An 18,736-nucleotide genomic window follows, 5' to 3' on the forward strand; every position below is an offset into this window, starting at 1 on the left:
CACAGAACAGTCAATTCAGCGAACAAGCCAAGGATGAGTAATTCGTGTTGTGGGAGTCCCAGCAAAGACATTCTGGGAGCACTGAATTCTGTACTTTTTTCAGCAGCAGTTAAATATTGCCATTTTGTGAGCCTGAGTATTTACAGGCCCATTTTGTTTGGTTTGGGCTACTGCAAAATCAAAATACTGGAATTAAGCCAGGGCTGTAGTTTGGCTCTAAAACAAACTATAGTAAAGCTTTAATATGACCAGAAAATCAGACTTTTCTGCTTCATTTATCTTTCTGGTTAACCAAAGCCTATCTCAGTAAGTCCTATAACCATGCATGCATCCCAGTGTACCTGAGAGTTTTGGTTTTGCCTGTTTATGCCCTATAATTATTAATAGCTCTCCCTTTCTCTCTCTTCAAAGTAACCCAGACTGAATGATAGATTATATGGCTACCCTCATCCTAAGCCTCCTCCCCAATTCTTGTGGAAAATATTCATTAAAACATAAAGTTTTCTTCACTTACTGGCTGCAGAGCCCTGACTTTTTTTGGCCAGCTCACACCGCTTGGCATTGTCTGTGAACTTCAGTGATGGCACAGCACCATGGAGGAAGTTGGAGCCTGGGCAGCTCTGTCTGTCTGCAACCTCTCTGTCGCACTCTACCCTCTACTGCGTGTATTTTTTCTGCTCCATACTTCTGTTTAAGTATAGCACCTGTTTCCTGATTTGAGGTTATACATGGGCCATGATGGCTCTCCAGTCTCTCTATTATGACCCTTTGGCTTTTCCAGCCTCTTTTAACTTTCCCTTCTCTTTGAACTTGGACCGAATAACCTTTGCTTAAAAACAACTTTGCTAAAAAAAAAACCGGAAGGAACAAAACAGCAGTAGACTCATATAGACACTAAAGTGGTTAGTGGTTACCAAGGAGGAGGGGGAGGGGTGGGTAGGGGAAAAGGGAGGGGGATAAAAGGGCACAATAATTCACAATCACAGTGTAATCTTATCATGGGGACTGTTGAACCATTGAGATGTACATTCAAAACCAACATAATATTGTTTATTAATGACACCTTAATAAAAAAAAAGCACCTTTGCTAAAGAACAACCTATCGCCAACCACCCTGTTCAGATACCCCTTAGTTCAGATACTCAGCTCCAGGGTCATCAGCTGCGCACAAGAGGCAAGGAAGTTAAGTTTACATAGAACCCAGCCTGAGCTGCTCTTCCAGGTGGGCTGACCCATGACTGACGTCCATTGGCTGCCATGGTCTTTCCTTCTTCTGTGTGCTTGCAAGTTTTAAAGTCATTTATTCAGTTGGCCTCTGACTAATCATAAGGTTCCTTTGAGAAGTGGATCCTTGAGCTTCACTGAACTTGGACTATCCCAGTGACTTTTGAGTTATGCTTTTGAAAATTAAATTTCAAAAACCTTTGATTTTCATCTGATGGAGATTTCACTGTGCAGATATTTTAGTGCCATAGAAATGAGGAGAGAGGACTGTGTAGAAACTGGTAATGACTAAGTAGCTCTCCTCAGTGATCCCTCTTGATAGCCTTGACAAGGCTGTTCAATTTTTGAAGTAGAAAATATAAAAGCTTTCATGTAGTTTTAACTAACTGTAAGTGGATTTTGTTGGTAGACGAAGGTAGAGCTGTATTGAGCATGGCCTGAGTGTATATGAAATACATAGGGAATAATTTAACCAATCTATAACCCACTGAGCACGGCAATACTAGAAGCACCCAAGAAAATCTCCTAGAATGCAGGCATACTTCTTCCTCCCTGTCCATTACTGCAATAACTTTACTTCCTAATAATAATAAGGATTAATCATCCCAGCTGACAAAGGAACCCCATTTTTTGCCAGTAATGAACATTTCAAAAAGGCTAGGTGGCACTCTCAACTTTGAATTCATCAGCACCATTATTCTTCTGGTGAAAGCTTTCATCACTCAGGTAAAAAGGCCTCCAAAGCAGCAGAGCCCACAGTCACAGGGACCCTCAGAGTATTTGCCACACATATTCCCCCACATGTTTCAATGATATAAATGGGAAAAGTCTGGAAATTCTATGCATATAAGCTCAAAGACTTGCTTTTGTAACTGGCAAAATGGGTCATTGAAGGCTTCATAGTGAAATCACTGAGGACAAAATGGGTCATTGAAGGCTTCATGAGTGAAATCAGTAAGAAAAATACTGATACCTGGGCCCCACCACCAGAGTTCCTGTGTGCCTAGCCTAAGTGTTCAAGGTTGAGAACCACTGCTTTATATAAAATGAGGGATATACACGGGGAAGACAGTGTAGCACAGAGAAGGCAAATAGTGACTCTGTGGCATCTTACTACACTGATGGACAGTGACTGCATTGGGGTATGGGGGGGACTTGATAATATGGGTAAATGTAGTAACCACATTATTTTTTCAAGTGAAACCTTCATAAGAGTGTATATCAATAATACTTAATAAAAAATTTTTTAAAAAATGAGGGATGTAAAAAGAAGGGTCAGGCACAAGAAAATTTGACATCACCATGTATAGTAACTGGTGCAGTTCAAACAAGCCAGGAACAGTAGAGGAAGGACTTAGCAAATATGGTGCCTTAGTGGAAAAGAAGATGTGGGGGCATCTTCCTTCCAAAAGCTTCCTTTCTGATCCTCAGGCTCCCTGTCTTTCGCAGTTTTGATTTTTTTTACTTCCTTATAAGTGACCTCATAAGACTGTGAATTTTACTTATAATTTACAACTTCAAACATTGTTTCTGCTTTTTGGCTTCAACAGTCCCAAAACTTTAATTATTGTCATAAAAACCTCTGGAATCCCCTAACTGTGCCTAGAACTCTGAATTTAATATTTTGAGTTTATTTCTTTTACATTTCCACCAAAGTTGTACAAGCATTCCTTCTTCTCCATATCCTCACCAGCATTTATCTTTTTTTGATGTATATAATAATAGCCATCCTAATAGGCTTGAGTTGATACCTCATTATTTTGATTTGCATATTTGCATTTCCCTGATTATTAGTGATGTTGAGCTCCTTTTCATATACCTGTTGACTTTGTAGAAATGTCTATTCAAGTCCTTTGCCCATTTTTTAATGGTTTGTTTGCTATTGAGTTATATGAATTCCTTACATGTTCTGGATATTAACTCCTTATCAGGCATATGGTTTACAGTTACTTTCTCCCATTCCCTAGTTGCCTTTTCATTTGTTGATTGTTTCCTGTGCTGTGCAGCAGCTCTTTGATATAACCCCCATTTGTCTATCTCTGCTTTTGTTGCCTGTGCTTTAGATGTCATATCCAAAAATTCAGTGCTAAGACTGAAGTCAAGAAGCTTAAGTTTTTTTCTAGGATTTTTACCATTTCAGGTCTTACATTTAAGTTTCTAATTCATTTTGAGTTGATTTTTGCCTGTGGTATAAGGGTCTAGTTTCATCCTTTTGCATGTGGATATCAAGTTATACCAACACCATTTATTAAAAAAGCTAACCTTTCTCCACTTTGAATTATAGGTGCCCTTAATATGATATTGGTTGTCCGTATATGCATGGGTCTGTTTCTGATCTCTTTGTTCTGATCCATTGGTCTACGTGTGTCTGTTTTCATGCCAGCACCATACAATTTTGATTACTGTACTTTTGCAGTATAGTTTGAAATTAGGAAGTATAATGCCTCCAGCTTTGCTTTTTCTCAGGATTGCCTTGGCTTTGCTTTTTGGAGTCTTTTATGGTTTGGTATGATCCAGGAATCCTACTTACGGGTATTCACGCAATGGAATTTGAATCAGGGTCTCCAAGAAATACTTGTACTCCCCTGTTCACTGCAGCATTATTCACAACGTCCAAGATAAGGGAACAACCTGAATGTCCACTGATGGATGAATGGATGAAGAAAATGTGGTATAAACATGCAGTGGAATATTATTTTAGCCTCAAAAAAGATGGGAAGTCTAGCATTTGCAACAATATGGATGGACCTGGAGAACATCATGTCAAGTGAAAAAAGCCAGACACAGAAAGGAAAATACTCTATGATCTCACTTACATATAGAAACTAAAATAGTCAAAGTCATAGAAGCAGAGAGTAGAATGGTGGTTGTCAGGAACTGGTGGGGAGGGGAAAAGGAGGAGGTGATGGTGAAAGGGTCCCAAGTTTCATTTACGCAAGATGAGTAATTTCTGGAGGTCCACTGTACATCATAGTGCCTGTAACTAGCAATGCTGTATTGTATGCTTACAATTCTCTAAGAGAGTAAATCTCACGTTCTGTTACTACACACACACAAATTATAATGATAATGATAATAAAGGGGGTGGGAGGGAACTTTGGGAAGCACGGGATATGTTTGTAAACTTATCGAGTTGTATACATTAAATATGTATAACTTTTTACATATCAATCATACCTCAATAAAGTGGCTAAAAAAATAGAACACACGTCTAAGTGTGGGGCAACAGTTTGAGGAGGGGAAGGGTTTAAAGTTCTTATCATAGTCACTGAATGTTGAATTTGAAAAGAAAGACATTTACAATGACAAAGCTTATTTTAGAGCTGTATGTGTGCCTAGTGTTTCAGATACATCTTTCCTAATATATGCTTTTATTTGGGAACTTAAAACACTTTTAAGAGACTTTACAAGAAAACACTGTATTTGTAGTATCTCTCCACGAATGGCCTGTTCAGGAGAGGTGCCTTTCTAGATCTGCCTACATTCTGGACCTCCTTGTTTTGCAGCCCTAGAGTCTGAGGCGGCGGGGGGCAGCGGGGCCTGGAAAGTGCTCGGCCTCGGTGTCTGCTGCCTGCTGCCGTTATCATGCTGCCAGGGGCTCAGCTCCAACTCTTGACTCATCTCTCCATTTCCCGTGTATCTCCTACATCTTGTCAGTTGACACATTCACTTGACTGAATCTCCTGAATATCTCTCAAATTCATTGTTTATTTCCATTACCACTGACCAGATCAGGCCCTTGTGACTTAGACTGGATCATTATAAAGCCTTTTAAGTAATTCCTATCTCCACAGGATTTCTCTACTCTCTAACATCCTACAGGGAGAAAAGGCCAGCTTTTGTTCAGCTCTGAAGTCTAAACACTTAAGCCCAGTGCAGGAAGCATGAAAGATAGGTAGTAAGTGTTAAATGAGGTCTTGTTATATTGTTTCTCCCTTCAAAAGCCTGTCATGATGGGCTGCTGCCCACAGATTAAGACTCTCCTCAGCCTGGGGTTGCTGTGTATCAGCCTTTCTACCATATTTCTCGCACATCCAGTGATGCATCCCTTGGTGACTACTCATCACTGGGCTCATGTTGGTTTTCCCATTATCCTTTCTTCCAAATCTTCACTTGTCAGAATTCTACCCATATTTTCACACCCTGACCCATTGTTATCTCTATGAGACCACCACAGATTCTTCTTCCGTAATAATTGGTCTTTCTTTCCTGCTCTCCCAATGACTTAATAACTCATTTGGAGCACATGCTTTCTTTAATTATGGCTTTGGAGTAGACAGGGTTTCATTTTATTAACTGCCAATCTTGATCAATTGGTAATAGTAACCTAGAGAAGTACACTAAGGAAGATTCTAAGAGCGCACTTAGATTCCTCATGAAAGAAGGTCATGCAAATTAGGTGTCATACGGGTCCAGTAAAGGAGAGAGAACAGACTACCCATGGAGTGGTCAACTCTGTCAGAGACACCCGTGTATGTGTCCGCTGAGCTAGATCACGTGCCCTTGCGAACAGCGTTTTGTTTTCATAGCCTCTATCATAATTTGTGTTTAGCTTGGTCCTTAAGTACTCTGTTTCCTGATTTTAAAAGTTTACAATCTAAAATGGCAAATATAACATTTGAGATAGAATATGTTAATGGACACGAAAAATATAAAGTGCTAATGAGATGGTCTTTGAAGCATGGGTGGTGAACAGGAGGGGGAAGGCAGTATCTACCCAAAAGAAAGGTAATCAGTATCTTGGAGAGATAGCTGCTCTACCGTGTTCATTACAGCATTATTCACAATAGCCAAGATAGGGAAACAGCCTGAATGTCTGCCATCAGATGAATGGATAAAGAAAATATTACACACACCATGGAATATTATTCAGGCTCTAAAAAGACTGAATAATATAAATAAATAAAAGTCCAGTGAAGTTATTTCTTAACTAGGTACTAAATTCTAAAACACTGAAAGTAAAAAATCTAGTATAGTTAAAATTGCCTATGAAAATTCCTTGACTTTCCCACTTACTATAATGTACACTTAAAAATATAAAACCAGATACTCTATGAGTTATTCACTCTGAACTTCAAGAAGCACTGAATAGAGCAGTGAAAAGTACAAAGAATACAGATATGAGAGTATTCAATCTTTTCTAGCTTTAAGTACCCTTTAAAAACTGCAAGAGAATGGAAGTGGGTAGAAAATTCCCCTTTCCTGTAGATTTTATTGCAGTTTTTAGAAAATAGTAAATCTATCTACACTTAATATTTATCAATGGATTTGTTTCTTTTGAAACCATGTATATAAAAGAAACTAATGAAAGGCTTGGAACATACTTAGAACTTAACAAGTATTTGCTGGATTTGAACTTAAATCTTATTATTTAATATTAATACTTAATATTAATTAAACCCACATACAAACTGTTCTTTGAAAAGTTGTTTAGACCACCTTGGTTGGCTTTCTGTTTTTCCAAGTTGGCGTCTTCTGTGTGCCCCAGTGAACAGCTGTCACTCTCTTGCCATTTACACTAGTTTTCAAGGCATCTTGTTATTGTTCTGGAAATGTGTATTAAGGGAAAATAACCTTTTTCACCTATTAAACTTGAAAATTTGTAACATCTCATGCTGATTAGGATATGGGAAAGATGCATTTTTGTGCACATTTGATAGGAGTGTGAACTATTTAAATGTCTGGAAAAATTCATCCTATAAGAGAAACAAAAGCACAAGTCCATATAGTGGCAATTCCTGAAACAACTCATATGTCTATCATTAGGGAAATAATTGAAGAAGTTACGGTATACCCACACTGTGGAAAATGATATACTTAAAAAAAAATTGGCTAGGTCTATATATATTGATTAGAAGAGTGCCCATAATATTTTCCTTAAGTTAAATAAATTCTGACATAATAGGCAAAATGTGATATCTTTGTTAAGAACAAAAGCTGAAAACTCATCCATAGAAAAATAAACCTATATGTATGTGTATTTATATAAGACCTTCAAAAGAATGGAAGGATATGCCCTAAATTGTTATAATTGATAACCCTAAGGAGGTGGGGCAATTGGATGTTTGAGTGAAGAGCCAGATAATCTGTTTACGTTATTCGCCCCTGTTGCTTGAAGGTCTGGCCCAATTAGTGGTAATAGGAATTAAAAGGAAAAAGTCACCTGGGAGATATAATATGGAAATGGAGTGGGTGGGATTTGGCAGCAATCTGGATGGGGGAGAGGGAAATGAAAAAATTAAAGCTATCTTGTCAAATTCTACCCTGAGCAACTTGGAGATCTGTGCCATCAGTCACAGACACAGGGACATCACGAGAAGAAGTGAATTCTTTTTTATTGTCACTGGAGGCAAGATGACAGGTCTGGGTTACCAGTCAAAGTTGTGCTGCTGCTTATTTTAAATGATAATTGCTCCTATAGGAAAACTTACTGTTTTGGTGTTGAAACCTCAAAAAAGTTGCTGCTGTGTAGTTGTAGTTACTGTAAACTGTGGTGTCTAATATTTTCCCTTATCCATGCATATTTTTTGAAACAAAAGGACATTCATTTTAAAATGGAAAACATTATAAGAATTTAAAATCATCTCCAACATGTGAAGAAAAGTAAATATTCTTGCTGTATTCAAACTGGCAGAAAGTATAAAATATGCCATGTACAAATTTTAATATGTTTCTTTTGGGTGGTTTTAATGTAGTCATTCTTCTTCCCTGTGCATTTGTAACTCAATGCCTAGTGTATTGTTGCTAAAGTGTAAATGGACAGCATACATTGTTGCTAAAGATATTCTACAGAGGTAGTTTTACAAAGATTTTTTAGTTCTAGAAATAGCTTGTGCACTTCTATTCCATAGAAAGCAGCATTAGAAATTTAGTCCCACTGAGAATTTATTTCTTGCAAATACTGTCAAAATGCTAGGTGAATTTCTGTATAATTATATCATATTTTATGTTGGGGTTGATATAGAAGTGTGTAATCCATCAGTATGAACCCTTTTATGTAGATAAATGAGTCAACAAAGTCACCTGAATAAATCATTTTAATTTTCAACTCAGGTATGTGGAAATCTCCTGCTCCTGCATAACTCCATTCTGGTTATGCATACATCCATCACTGGTTGTATTTTTACTTCAGACACTGTTCCTTTGTTAGTCTTCCTTAGTTGAATTATGTGGGACTTTCCATGGGAAACGGTTTTCATATTCTATTTCTTATCTCTAATCTGAGTGAAAATACGGATTCCTATAACTGCTATGTTTTTACTTTGAGTGTAAGGAATCTCATGAATTTCAAAATCTTCAGAGACTGAGTGATTACGATGTGTGAATTCAGAAGGTGGCTTATTTTATTGACTAGTTCTTATAGTTTGAGTTAAGCTACATATAGTCTCCCATTGGTAGACATGGAAGAGAGATGATAAATTTAATATTGTGTATATTTCTTGTTTTCCAGAAAATAAATACCACTGGAACCAGTAATGCAGATGTCTCTTTGGCTGATCCCGGAATGTACCAACTGGACATTACATTAAGAAGGGGTCAAAGTTTAGCCGCCCGAGATCGAGGAGGTAAGAACACAAGAACAACATTACCTGGAAGCTAATTTTATATATTTTGACAAACTTTATTGTCCTATAGTTATTTAAGTAAAAAAAAAAATCAACTATAGTATTTTTATTTTTAGAAGGTTGGGTTCAGGGATGTGGTTTGAAACATTGTGTGATAGCTGTGACCATGGGAAAGAGGTTAGGGAGCAAGTTCGACAGCACTGAACTAGTCCCACCTAGACAGCTAGGTCCCTCCGAACCACTAATGAACTAGACTCTGCATTATACCTAATTAGTAGCACAATTGGTTAAGCACATGCACAATAATTGAAGCCTTATCAGAAGTCACTTTTTGGCAGACCTGAAATTCTGTTTGCTGTATAGATTTGCTTAGTTGAATCTGCTGAAATTGCAGAATCTGGGACTAGCATCTCCCTAAAACTTTGAAGATTCCCAACAAGTAATTTTCTGAGGCTTGGTTGGACATGTCATTAGTCTCACTGTGGATTAAACAAGTCTTCATAGGCCATGATGAAGGAAAAACAAATATTCTTTAGTTCCTGATCTAATCAGTCTCCTGATCAGTTAGCCTGGATTACCTTAAGCATTATTTTAATCCAGTTTAGAGGCAGGACCAGAGATTTATGTAAGAATTTATATATATATATATATATATATATATATATATATATGAACTTTTATGTATATGTAAGCTTTTAAGAATTGCCCCAAAATAATCAACAGTTAAAGAAAGAAAATAATGCTATTAACATAGTATTATTTTGCTGTATTTATGTAACACTTTTAGTTTTATATAAATACATAAAATTATTTTTTATAAAATTTATACCAAATTATATATATTTATATGTAATATATATCTTTTAAGTTTCATACATATATATGTGTATATGTATCAACCAGCATGTGGGAGGAACCTGAAATGAAATATAGCTGTAACCACACCTCTGGATGGGGAATAAAACAACTAATCTAAATGATTATGTAAAGTAGTATTTGGATTATACACTATAAAAATCAAGACAAAAAGAACTATTCATAAATAATGTACTCTAAAGCATAATTATTGATTCTGAAACTACTTAATGAGTGAATAACTAAATGATTATAGATGAAGAGATCCAGGCCTTTCACTGTTTGGAGAAAGAAGTTCCAATATAGAATGGGGGAAGCTGGAATGAACCTTGGTGTGTTAGAGAGGTATCAATATGAACTAAGTGGTTTTTAATATATAGACAGATAGATAGAAATTAAAATGGATAGAGATGTGTGTGTGTGTGTGTGTGTGTGTGTGTGTGTGTGTATGTGCTCCTCGCCCTAACTGCTGAAGGTCCTATAAGCAACCATCAAGGTACAATGACAAAGGAGCCGTCACCCCGGGCCCAGCCCTTGGTTTCTAAATACAGCTTATTAAGCAGGGCTCCTGGAGAAATGGTTCATTGCACATCTGGGGTGGGGAAGTACAAGATGAGCCTGCAACATTTTGCAGTGCCAAAAAGTAAGGAAGTACTCAAACATTGATGGCAGAATGTCAAAATGACAGGAGCCAACTTAAAGGAGCTCCTAATGGTCAAAGCTGGGGCAATTTCAGCAACAAAATAAATCATGGTGATAATGGATTGTAACCTATAGAATAATGTAAATATCTATGAGTTCATGCTGGTAAATAGATACATGGTTGAGAAGGTATAGCTTTTCTTTATGGTAGAGCTCCAAAGAACAAATGCAGAAGGGAAAATAGAAACAGAAAATCACCTTTTAACAAACACCGTAGTCACAATTGTTGAAGGCAGAAATAAACAATTGATGCTAAAACTATATGTGCAAAATTGTGATGAAAAACAGGCTATTTGTGTCACTTCAAAGTATTTCCTCACAAGATACATATGAATTACAAAGGGGTAGTAGTAACTTTACAGTAGAGAAACTTGCAGGATACCACCAAGTGATCAAAGTTAACTTCAGCAGTAATGAGACAGATGGATGTGATGCCCTGCAGGCATTCTTGTCGAAAATGCATAGACTCAATGTAATCATGAGGAAACATCAGGCAAACTCTGACAGCATATGGGGCCAGTTACTTGAGCTGAGTAGCACTACCCTGAGGACAAGGTGTGCTCAATCTTGTTCCATCATTCCATGTCCACAATTTTGAGCCTGGATGGCACTGTGCAGGCACCACTGTCTTTATTACAGTAGCAAATTATTGTCTATACATGTCTCTGCCAAGAATAAGAACTTTTTAATGGTAGAATGAGAGGGTGATATTCTTTAAAAAAAAAAGAGAGAGAAAAGATTACTTTATGGATATGAAAGCTCTCCTGAAGTGTTTAAAATGCAAGCTCTAATCCAACTTCACTATTTACTTATACTTATTTGCCTGGCATTCATGAAGTTTTTATTGGGTAGATATGAAAAGAGATATTTCATCAGAGGAAATAATATGAATTAAGTTTGGGATTGATTGAAATTTATCTAAGCTCTACCTATATGAATAACAGATGCGCTAAGCATATGATTGGACAGATAGTATTGGGTCAGTTTACATTTGCCAATTTATATACATATAATTTACATACATATAGGAAAATTAAATGGAGATGGATAGTCTGAAATGAGAAAACAAGCTGGCAAGCACTCCTGTCATGTCGAAGGTCAGTTTTGGGGGACTGAGCTGGGATTATGAATGTGGAAATGGTGAAGGAAAGGAAAATATTCGAGATGTTTCAGGGGCATGTCTTGTAGCACCTGAGATCAGTTGGATGGGGAAATTCAGATCAACTATTGAGATTTTTAAGGCTGATGATTAAGGAGCCTGGGAGTCATGTGGATTTTGGGAAAGGTGAATGTAAGCAAAAATATTTGTATAACTACTAGAATTAGCAGAAATAGTACTCTTTGATCATTTCTTACAGTGATCCTCTTACCTCCGGCCCAGCAAAACCAAAACGCCTATGCTTTCTATGTCCCTTATCATCCTTACACAGAATAGTGGAAAGGAAAAGCTCATTTCCAATATCAACACCATTACTAGGATGTTGTCTGAGCTTTACATCTCCAGAATCTTCCTTCATACATAATAGGCACTGATGTGGGCTCAGCCGTAAAAACTGGCCATCATTCTTCAATTTTATAACCTGTTTTATAGAACAGCAACCATATGGCTCTTTGGAATGCTACTGCCTTTTCCTAAGTTTTATTAACTCTGCCTTAAGCAGCATAGTGGACTAGAAAGTATATGATCTTGGGGAGTCTGGTGCACATAATATCAAATCTAAGCTCAACATTTTATCAGCTATGTGATTTTGAGTGAGATGAGCAATCTCTCTGCTGCAATTATAGGGTTCCAGAGTTCACAAATAAAAATACAAGATGCCTAGTTAAATTTGAATTTCAGATAAACAACCCATTATCTTTTAATATAAATAAACATTTCATGAATCTAATACAGAGTATAATGAATATAGACAATAATAGTATACCATAATTATGTAATGTAAGTATTGATACAATGGCAATCATACTATAATATATAAATGTATCAAAGTAACATACTGTATACCTTAAACTTGCATAGTGAAATGTATTCAATAAGTAAATAAATAAATATTAAAAAAATAAAGACATCTCATAATATTTGGAGCATACTTATACTAAAAATGTATTTATTATTTATCTGAAATTCTAATTTAACTTAGTTCCTTATTTTAGGTAGAAGTCCTATGACAAATATCAATGTCTAGTTATTACTAGAAAAAGCCATTTGCATTTCAACTGAGTTGGGCTTTTCAGAATTATATTATCATCTACCGCATATTGAATGTAATGTCTTGAGGTGACTATTTGTATTGTTAGACAAATAAAAGCAACCTGTGTAGATACATCTGGTGATAGCAATGCCCTACAATTTGATTTCTTGAAATTTGCCATTGAGAATGTATTAATTTCCTAGGGCTGTCTTAACAAATTACCACAAACTTGGGGGCCTAGAACAACAGAAATTTATTACCTCACAATTCTGGAATCCAGAAGTCAAAAGATCGAGGTAGGGCGGGCAACACTCCCTCCAGAGGGTCTTGGGAAGAATTCCTCCTTGCCTCTTTCTGCGTCTGAAGGCTCCAGGCATTCCTAGCTCAGGGTGCACCACTCCAGGCTCGGCTTCCACGTTCCCATGGCCTTCCCCTGTGTTTCTGTGTCTTCGATCTCCCTATCATATCTCTCATGAGGATATCAGTCATTAGATTTAGGGCCATCCCTAAATCCAGGATCTCGTCCCAAGATTCTTAACTTAATTACATCTATGAAAATCCTATGTTCAAATGAGGTCAGATTTATAGATACCAGAATTCAGGACTTGGACTTATGTTTGGGGGAACCCAAGTCTGCCCATGGCAAAAGATAACTGCTCCTCTTCAAATACTAGGAACAAATTCAGATATCAAAAAAAGCAATCTTTACGAACTTGTTTATTGTGATTCAGTCTGTAAGTATCAAGAATTTGTACATGGAGTTGAGGTAGAGAATTTCTATCACTCCACTCTGAAATACTAAGGCCCATTTTGAGTGTGATGTGTCAGCACTAAAGGAAAAGTTTCCGTGTTCTTGTTTTCAGGTTAGAGTGAGAATTATAGAAACCTGGGGGATGGGAAAGGGTTTAGAAGGTTACCCACCCCCCGCCAAGTTGTACTTTATTCATGCTTCAGTGAAACCTCACTAATTGAGGATTTACACCACTTGTAAGATAGGTCTGAGAAATGAATTGGAAAGCATTTGTTTCGAATTTCACAAAACTAAAACATATTCTGTATTCTAAATGTAAACAAAGCCTTTTTCACATTGGAGGGCCTGCCAACAATTTTGTCAAAATTAGAATGTAATTTATGAAAGCTCTTAAAGAGAGTTAGTCTCTGAGTGGTTTAAGTGTAGTAATATTTCTAGTGTGCATTATGCATCAGGCCTGAGATTTGGTATTTACGTTTATGTCCTCTAATCTTAAAAGGATTGACTGTTAAAAGCAGCTGCCACCCCAGCACATTCACACCCCATTTAGTGTTCAGGGTCCTCTGATTTTGACCATTGGGAATGTCCTCTGTGGTAAGAGGACCATATGTCCTAGTTTGCCTGGGGGCAGTTCTGTTTGTTTCACGTGTTCATTGGCGTAATTGTTAATAGTGCTCCATTTCACTTTCAGAAGTGTCCACATTTCAGAGACACAGTGTATACTGATGCCTCCTAGAAAAAAAATCTTCATCTCCATTAAAGTTAATCTGAAAATTAAGCGTTATGAACATACCTTTTTTCCCAGGAGAATGTAACTTATCATCAGAGAAAGGTTTATCTCCGAAGTTTGAGATACATTTTTTGGCAGCCTGTTCTTTAGGTTTTTACAGCTTTTTATGAGCTATTTCGATCAAGAATTGGTTTGTCACATTGCATTTTTGTGTTAAGATGGTAAATCGTAGCTGTTGATCATTTTTTTGCATATCTTACAGATGGTGGAATCAGGAATAGGTGGAGACAATCATATACATACATGTTAATGCTATTCAGATCTTTCTCCAGTTTCCTACCATTGGGAAAATTAAAAAAAAAATCATAGTGACTCATTTTTAATGATAGTTATTTCATATAGTCTATGATTTAAGCTTCTAATATATGTATATATATTATACATACACATATTTATACACATGTATATAAACTATATATAAGCTTCTGCAGAATACATATATTTTGCTCTGTTTTTTCTTTTTTTCACAGATGCAAAAGAAATCTTTTATTGACTCACAAAGATTCCCTTGTTGCATATTAATATCACTTGAACCATGAAATTACTAAACCCAAACAAAAAATTCTATCTGGAGATTTAGCAAATGAGTCAATGACTGCACCATTGTCCCAGAAAGCTTTTTATACTGGTCTTAACACTTCATCTATCCAGAGCCAGAGCAAAGGGTCCAGTGGCTCTTCTCTAGACTGTATGCAGCACTACATACGTGGGGATAATCCTTTCTTCAAAATTTCCAAGGTTTGTCAATAGGTGACATCCTTTGCCAAATGTAAATCTGCAACTCCTAAGCCATAGAGTACATACTACACCAGTTCCCTGAAGAGACTCTGAGGATGATGTTTCCACATACAAAATGCAATCGTATCACACCTAACTAAATAATATTTACTTCTCAATGTGCATTGCTTCTATTACTATGGATACAAGTTTGCTTTGTTTAATTATGTATAGATAGGAAAAAGGATCGATTTTTATTGAACATTTTCAAATAGCTATCATTGCCATGAACAGGAGAAGGTCCTCACCTAGGCACTGTGTACAATCCTTGCTACTGTTCTCAGTAGTTTATTTAGATAAGACTGATCAATATGCATATTTCCTTCAGAATCTGCATAGACTTTGCCAATGGTGGGTTGTTGTGGTTTTTTTTTTTGAAGTATGATTTGGTTATTTATAGGTGAATTTGATTTGGAATAAGTATAATTTAATTCAACACCTGTTAATAAAAGATTGTTTTAAGCTTAACTAATTTTAAAAGTACATCTCTGAGTTCCATTTATTAGAGACACATCCTTAAATTCACTTGAGGTTAATTAGCTTGTACTCACAGTGTTCTATATTTAGACTTCTTAAAGGATATATTCCTTCATGGTGGAAGCATACAGGAAATTTTATGAATTACTGGATTTTGATATTAATTACTGACATAGGGGGAATTCACATTATAGACATGAGATTCCAAAGACAGTCAGGCAAATTGAGGTACGTATGTCATCCTGAACTAAGTAGAAGTGGGTAGGGGACTGGGACTCCAAAAGGAAGGAAAGCAATTCACAGGAATATGAAAAAGTTAATGTTCGATAAACAAATGATTACTGGGCCACACAGAAAAATGGGACTTAGAAATTTTAACAAACATGCTATGCTAAATTCCTCACCTTCTACCACTACCCTTATTTCACCCATCCCCTCATGCCCCTCCCCTTTCGTAATGACCAGTATGTTCTAGTTCTGTGAAAGATACTATGCATATTTTAATAGACAGTGCATTGAACCTGTAGATAGCTTTGGACAGTATGGCTATTTTAATAATATTAGTCCTCCCAATCCACAAGCATTGTATATCTTTCAATTTATTTGTGGTGTTTTCAGTTTGTTTCATCAATGCCTCATCATTTTCAATCTACAGGTCTTTCACCTACTTGATTAAATTTATTCCTAGGTATTTTATTCTTTTTGATGCAGTTGTAAATGGGATTTGTTTTCTTAATTTCTCTTTCTGCTAGTTCATTATTAGTCTATATAAATGAAAAAGATTTCTGTATATTAATTTTGTATTTTGCAACTTTACTAAATTCATTTATTAGTTTGAATAGTTTTTTAGTGGAGTCTTTTGGGTTTTCTATATATAGTATAATTCCATTTGCAAGTAGTGAGTTTTACTTCTCCATCACCAATTTGGATGCCTTTTGTTTCTTTTCCCCATCTGATTGCCGTGGCTAGGACCTCCACTGCTATGTTGAATGGAAGTGATAAGAATGGACACCCTTGTCTTCTTCCTGATCTTAGAGGAAAAGCTTTCATCTTTTCACCATTGAATATGATATTAGTTGTAGGTTTGTCATATATGGCCGTTACTATGTTGAGGTATATTCCCTTTATACAGTTTGTTAAGAGTTTTTATCATGAATGAATGCTGAATTTTGTCAAATGCATTTTCTGCATCTGTAGAGATGATCAGATAGTTTTTATCCTTCATTTTGTTAATGTGGTGTGCCATGTTGATTGATTTTTGGATATTGAACCATCCTGGCATCCCTGAAATTCATCCCACTTGATGGTGGTGAATGATCCTTTTAATGTATTGTTGAATTCAATTTGTTAGTATTTAGTTGAGGATTTTTACATTTATGTTCATCAAGGTTACTGACTTACAATTTTCTTTCTTTTTTTCTGGTAGTGTCTTTGGTTTTTGTGTCAGAGTAATTCTGGCCTTGTAGAATTAATTTGGAGGCATTCTTTCTTCTTCAGTCTTTTGGAATTGTTTAAGATAGATATTAACTCCTCTTTTAATGTTTGGTAGAATTCACCTGTGAAGCCATCTGTTCCTCAACTTTTTCATGTTGGGAGTTTTTTTTTATTACTGATTCAATCTCATTACTAGCAATCTGTCTAATTAGATTTTTTTTCCCCAACTCAGTCATGAAAGATTGTTTGTTTCTAGGAATGTAGGAATCATGCATTGACTTATCAAGAATACTACATTAGCTCCTAAACACAAGTGATGGAGAATAGCTATTGTTTTCTATACATACACATTAAATTATGTGTTCAGGTTATGCAGGTGGTGCTAGTAAATATCTTTAGGAAATCCCAAGGTTGAGTCTAAATTGCTCCATCATTAAAAGACCTCTGTTGTGCTTTTCTACCCCTACAATCTTATTCCCTGTGCAAATGTATGATTCTACTTTCAATGTGTACTGCCTTTTAAGACTCTATAAACTCTACTTTCAAAAAGTTCTAAAAAATAAATTTCCATGAGAATTTACTGAGCACCTAGTCTGTGTGATGCCTAACACATTACCAATTCTAGGAAGCATACTTCACACCTGGAGTTCTGCAACACAGCAGCTCTGTAAAGTCCTGTGTTGGTAGTTACATAGATGACAATGGTGTTGGTAATAATTACAACTATCCATTAGAGATTATATGGTATAAAATAATAAAATAATCTAGTATAAAATTATTTTGAAGATTTTGTGAGTTGAGATATGTAAAGTGTCAAGAATAATGCCTGGCACATAGTTTGCATGCAGTATATTAGTTATTTTAATAAAAATACCAATCACAAATGAACTTAAGCATAGAAGGGTGTTTTGAAATTTGAACTACAGGTTATTAGGAAAGAAAGAAAACAGCCCTGCATTACATTCTTAGTAAAACAGACTATGATCAAAGGACTGAAGTTTAGCAGAGGTCCATTATAAGACAAGTCTAAGTGGATTCTTTGCCACAAAACATGTAAAACAAAAGAGAAGTAGTTAGGAAAGGTTGTGGAAGTAAATAAGAGTAGATTATTTTTCCAGCTGTGCAAGAAAAAAAAAACACATAATGACAATGATAGCCACATCCAGGATTTCTATAGCATTTTTATTTTTCATACTTTTAAAACTCATTCTGGCTGCAGAGCCAGGCCCAAACCTGCTCAACATATATTTTAAGAGGTGAGTAAATAGAATTTATGAAGTAACTGTCACAATCAAAAATTGATGCAAAATTAGAGAGTTGGACTTGGATTTGGAAATCACTTTTTAAATAGGAGAGGAATCAGAGAGTTGTAAACCTGAAAACTTACAGAAGATACTAACAACCTTATACAAATATTTGAAAGACTATTACATAAAATTATTCACTTTTTTTCTCTCCATGTAGAGTCTAGAAAAAAGATTAGGACTAATTGGGGAGAGTTGATGAAAAAGCTATCTGCTGCCATGGAAAAAAGTGATAACAGTTTGAGTAACTCAATATTCACAGTGCAGTACTGAGCTCATCTGTTGTATTGTAGCAGAGACTACTAGTTACCTCCCCTTCTTTCATCATAGAGCTACCATGTTTTAGATAGACATACAGTTACTCAGCTAGAGCTGGAAGGTACCAGCCTCCCTTGCAACTAAGTTCTAAGTTCTGTCTAATAAGATGTAAGCAGAAGGAGTATATGCTACTTTGGGTAACTTCTGCGTCATATCCCTAAGACAAAAACACAAGTGTTTCTTTGGCCCTCTTCCACCTTCCTTCCAGTTGGGAGAAGAAAACAAGAGGAGTCATCTTGAGTACTGTATGATCTCACACATAGAACCTAAAAAAACTGAACTCAGAGCAGATTAGTGGTTGCAGAGCTGGGGGTAGGGGAAACAAATGATGATAATTAAAGTGTGCG

At 36.1% G+C, this 18,736-nt stretch overlaps 1 protein-coding gene across 25 annotated transcripts in view; it reads left to right on the forward strand.

Moving 5' to 3' along the window:
• MCTP1 (multiple C2 and transmembrane domain containing 1) overlaps window positions 1-18,736 on the forward strand; it is a 514,406-nt gene that overhangs the window by 230,449 nt on the left and 265,221 nt on the right. For all 25 annotated transcript variants that reach the window (XR_012130151.1, XR_012130150.1, XR_012130148.1 and 22 more), the window contains exon 2: window positions 8,675-8,789. Coding sequence is in view for 22 of the 25 variants with exons in the window: in XM_073233821.1 (XP_073089922.1) it covers window positions 8,675-8,789 (115 nt within the window). In the remaining 3 variants the exon portion in view is untranslated. The remainder of the gene's footprint in view (window positions 1-8,674; window positions 8,790-18,736) is intronic.

This window comes from Manis javanica, chromosome 1, assembly GCF_040802235.1.
Source record: "Manis javanica isolate MJ-LG chromosome 1, MJ_LKY, whole genome shotgun sequence".
NCBI lineage: Eukaryota > Metazoa > Chordata > Mammalia > Pholidota > Manidae > Manis > Manis javanica.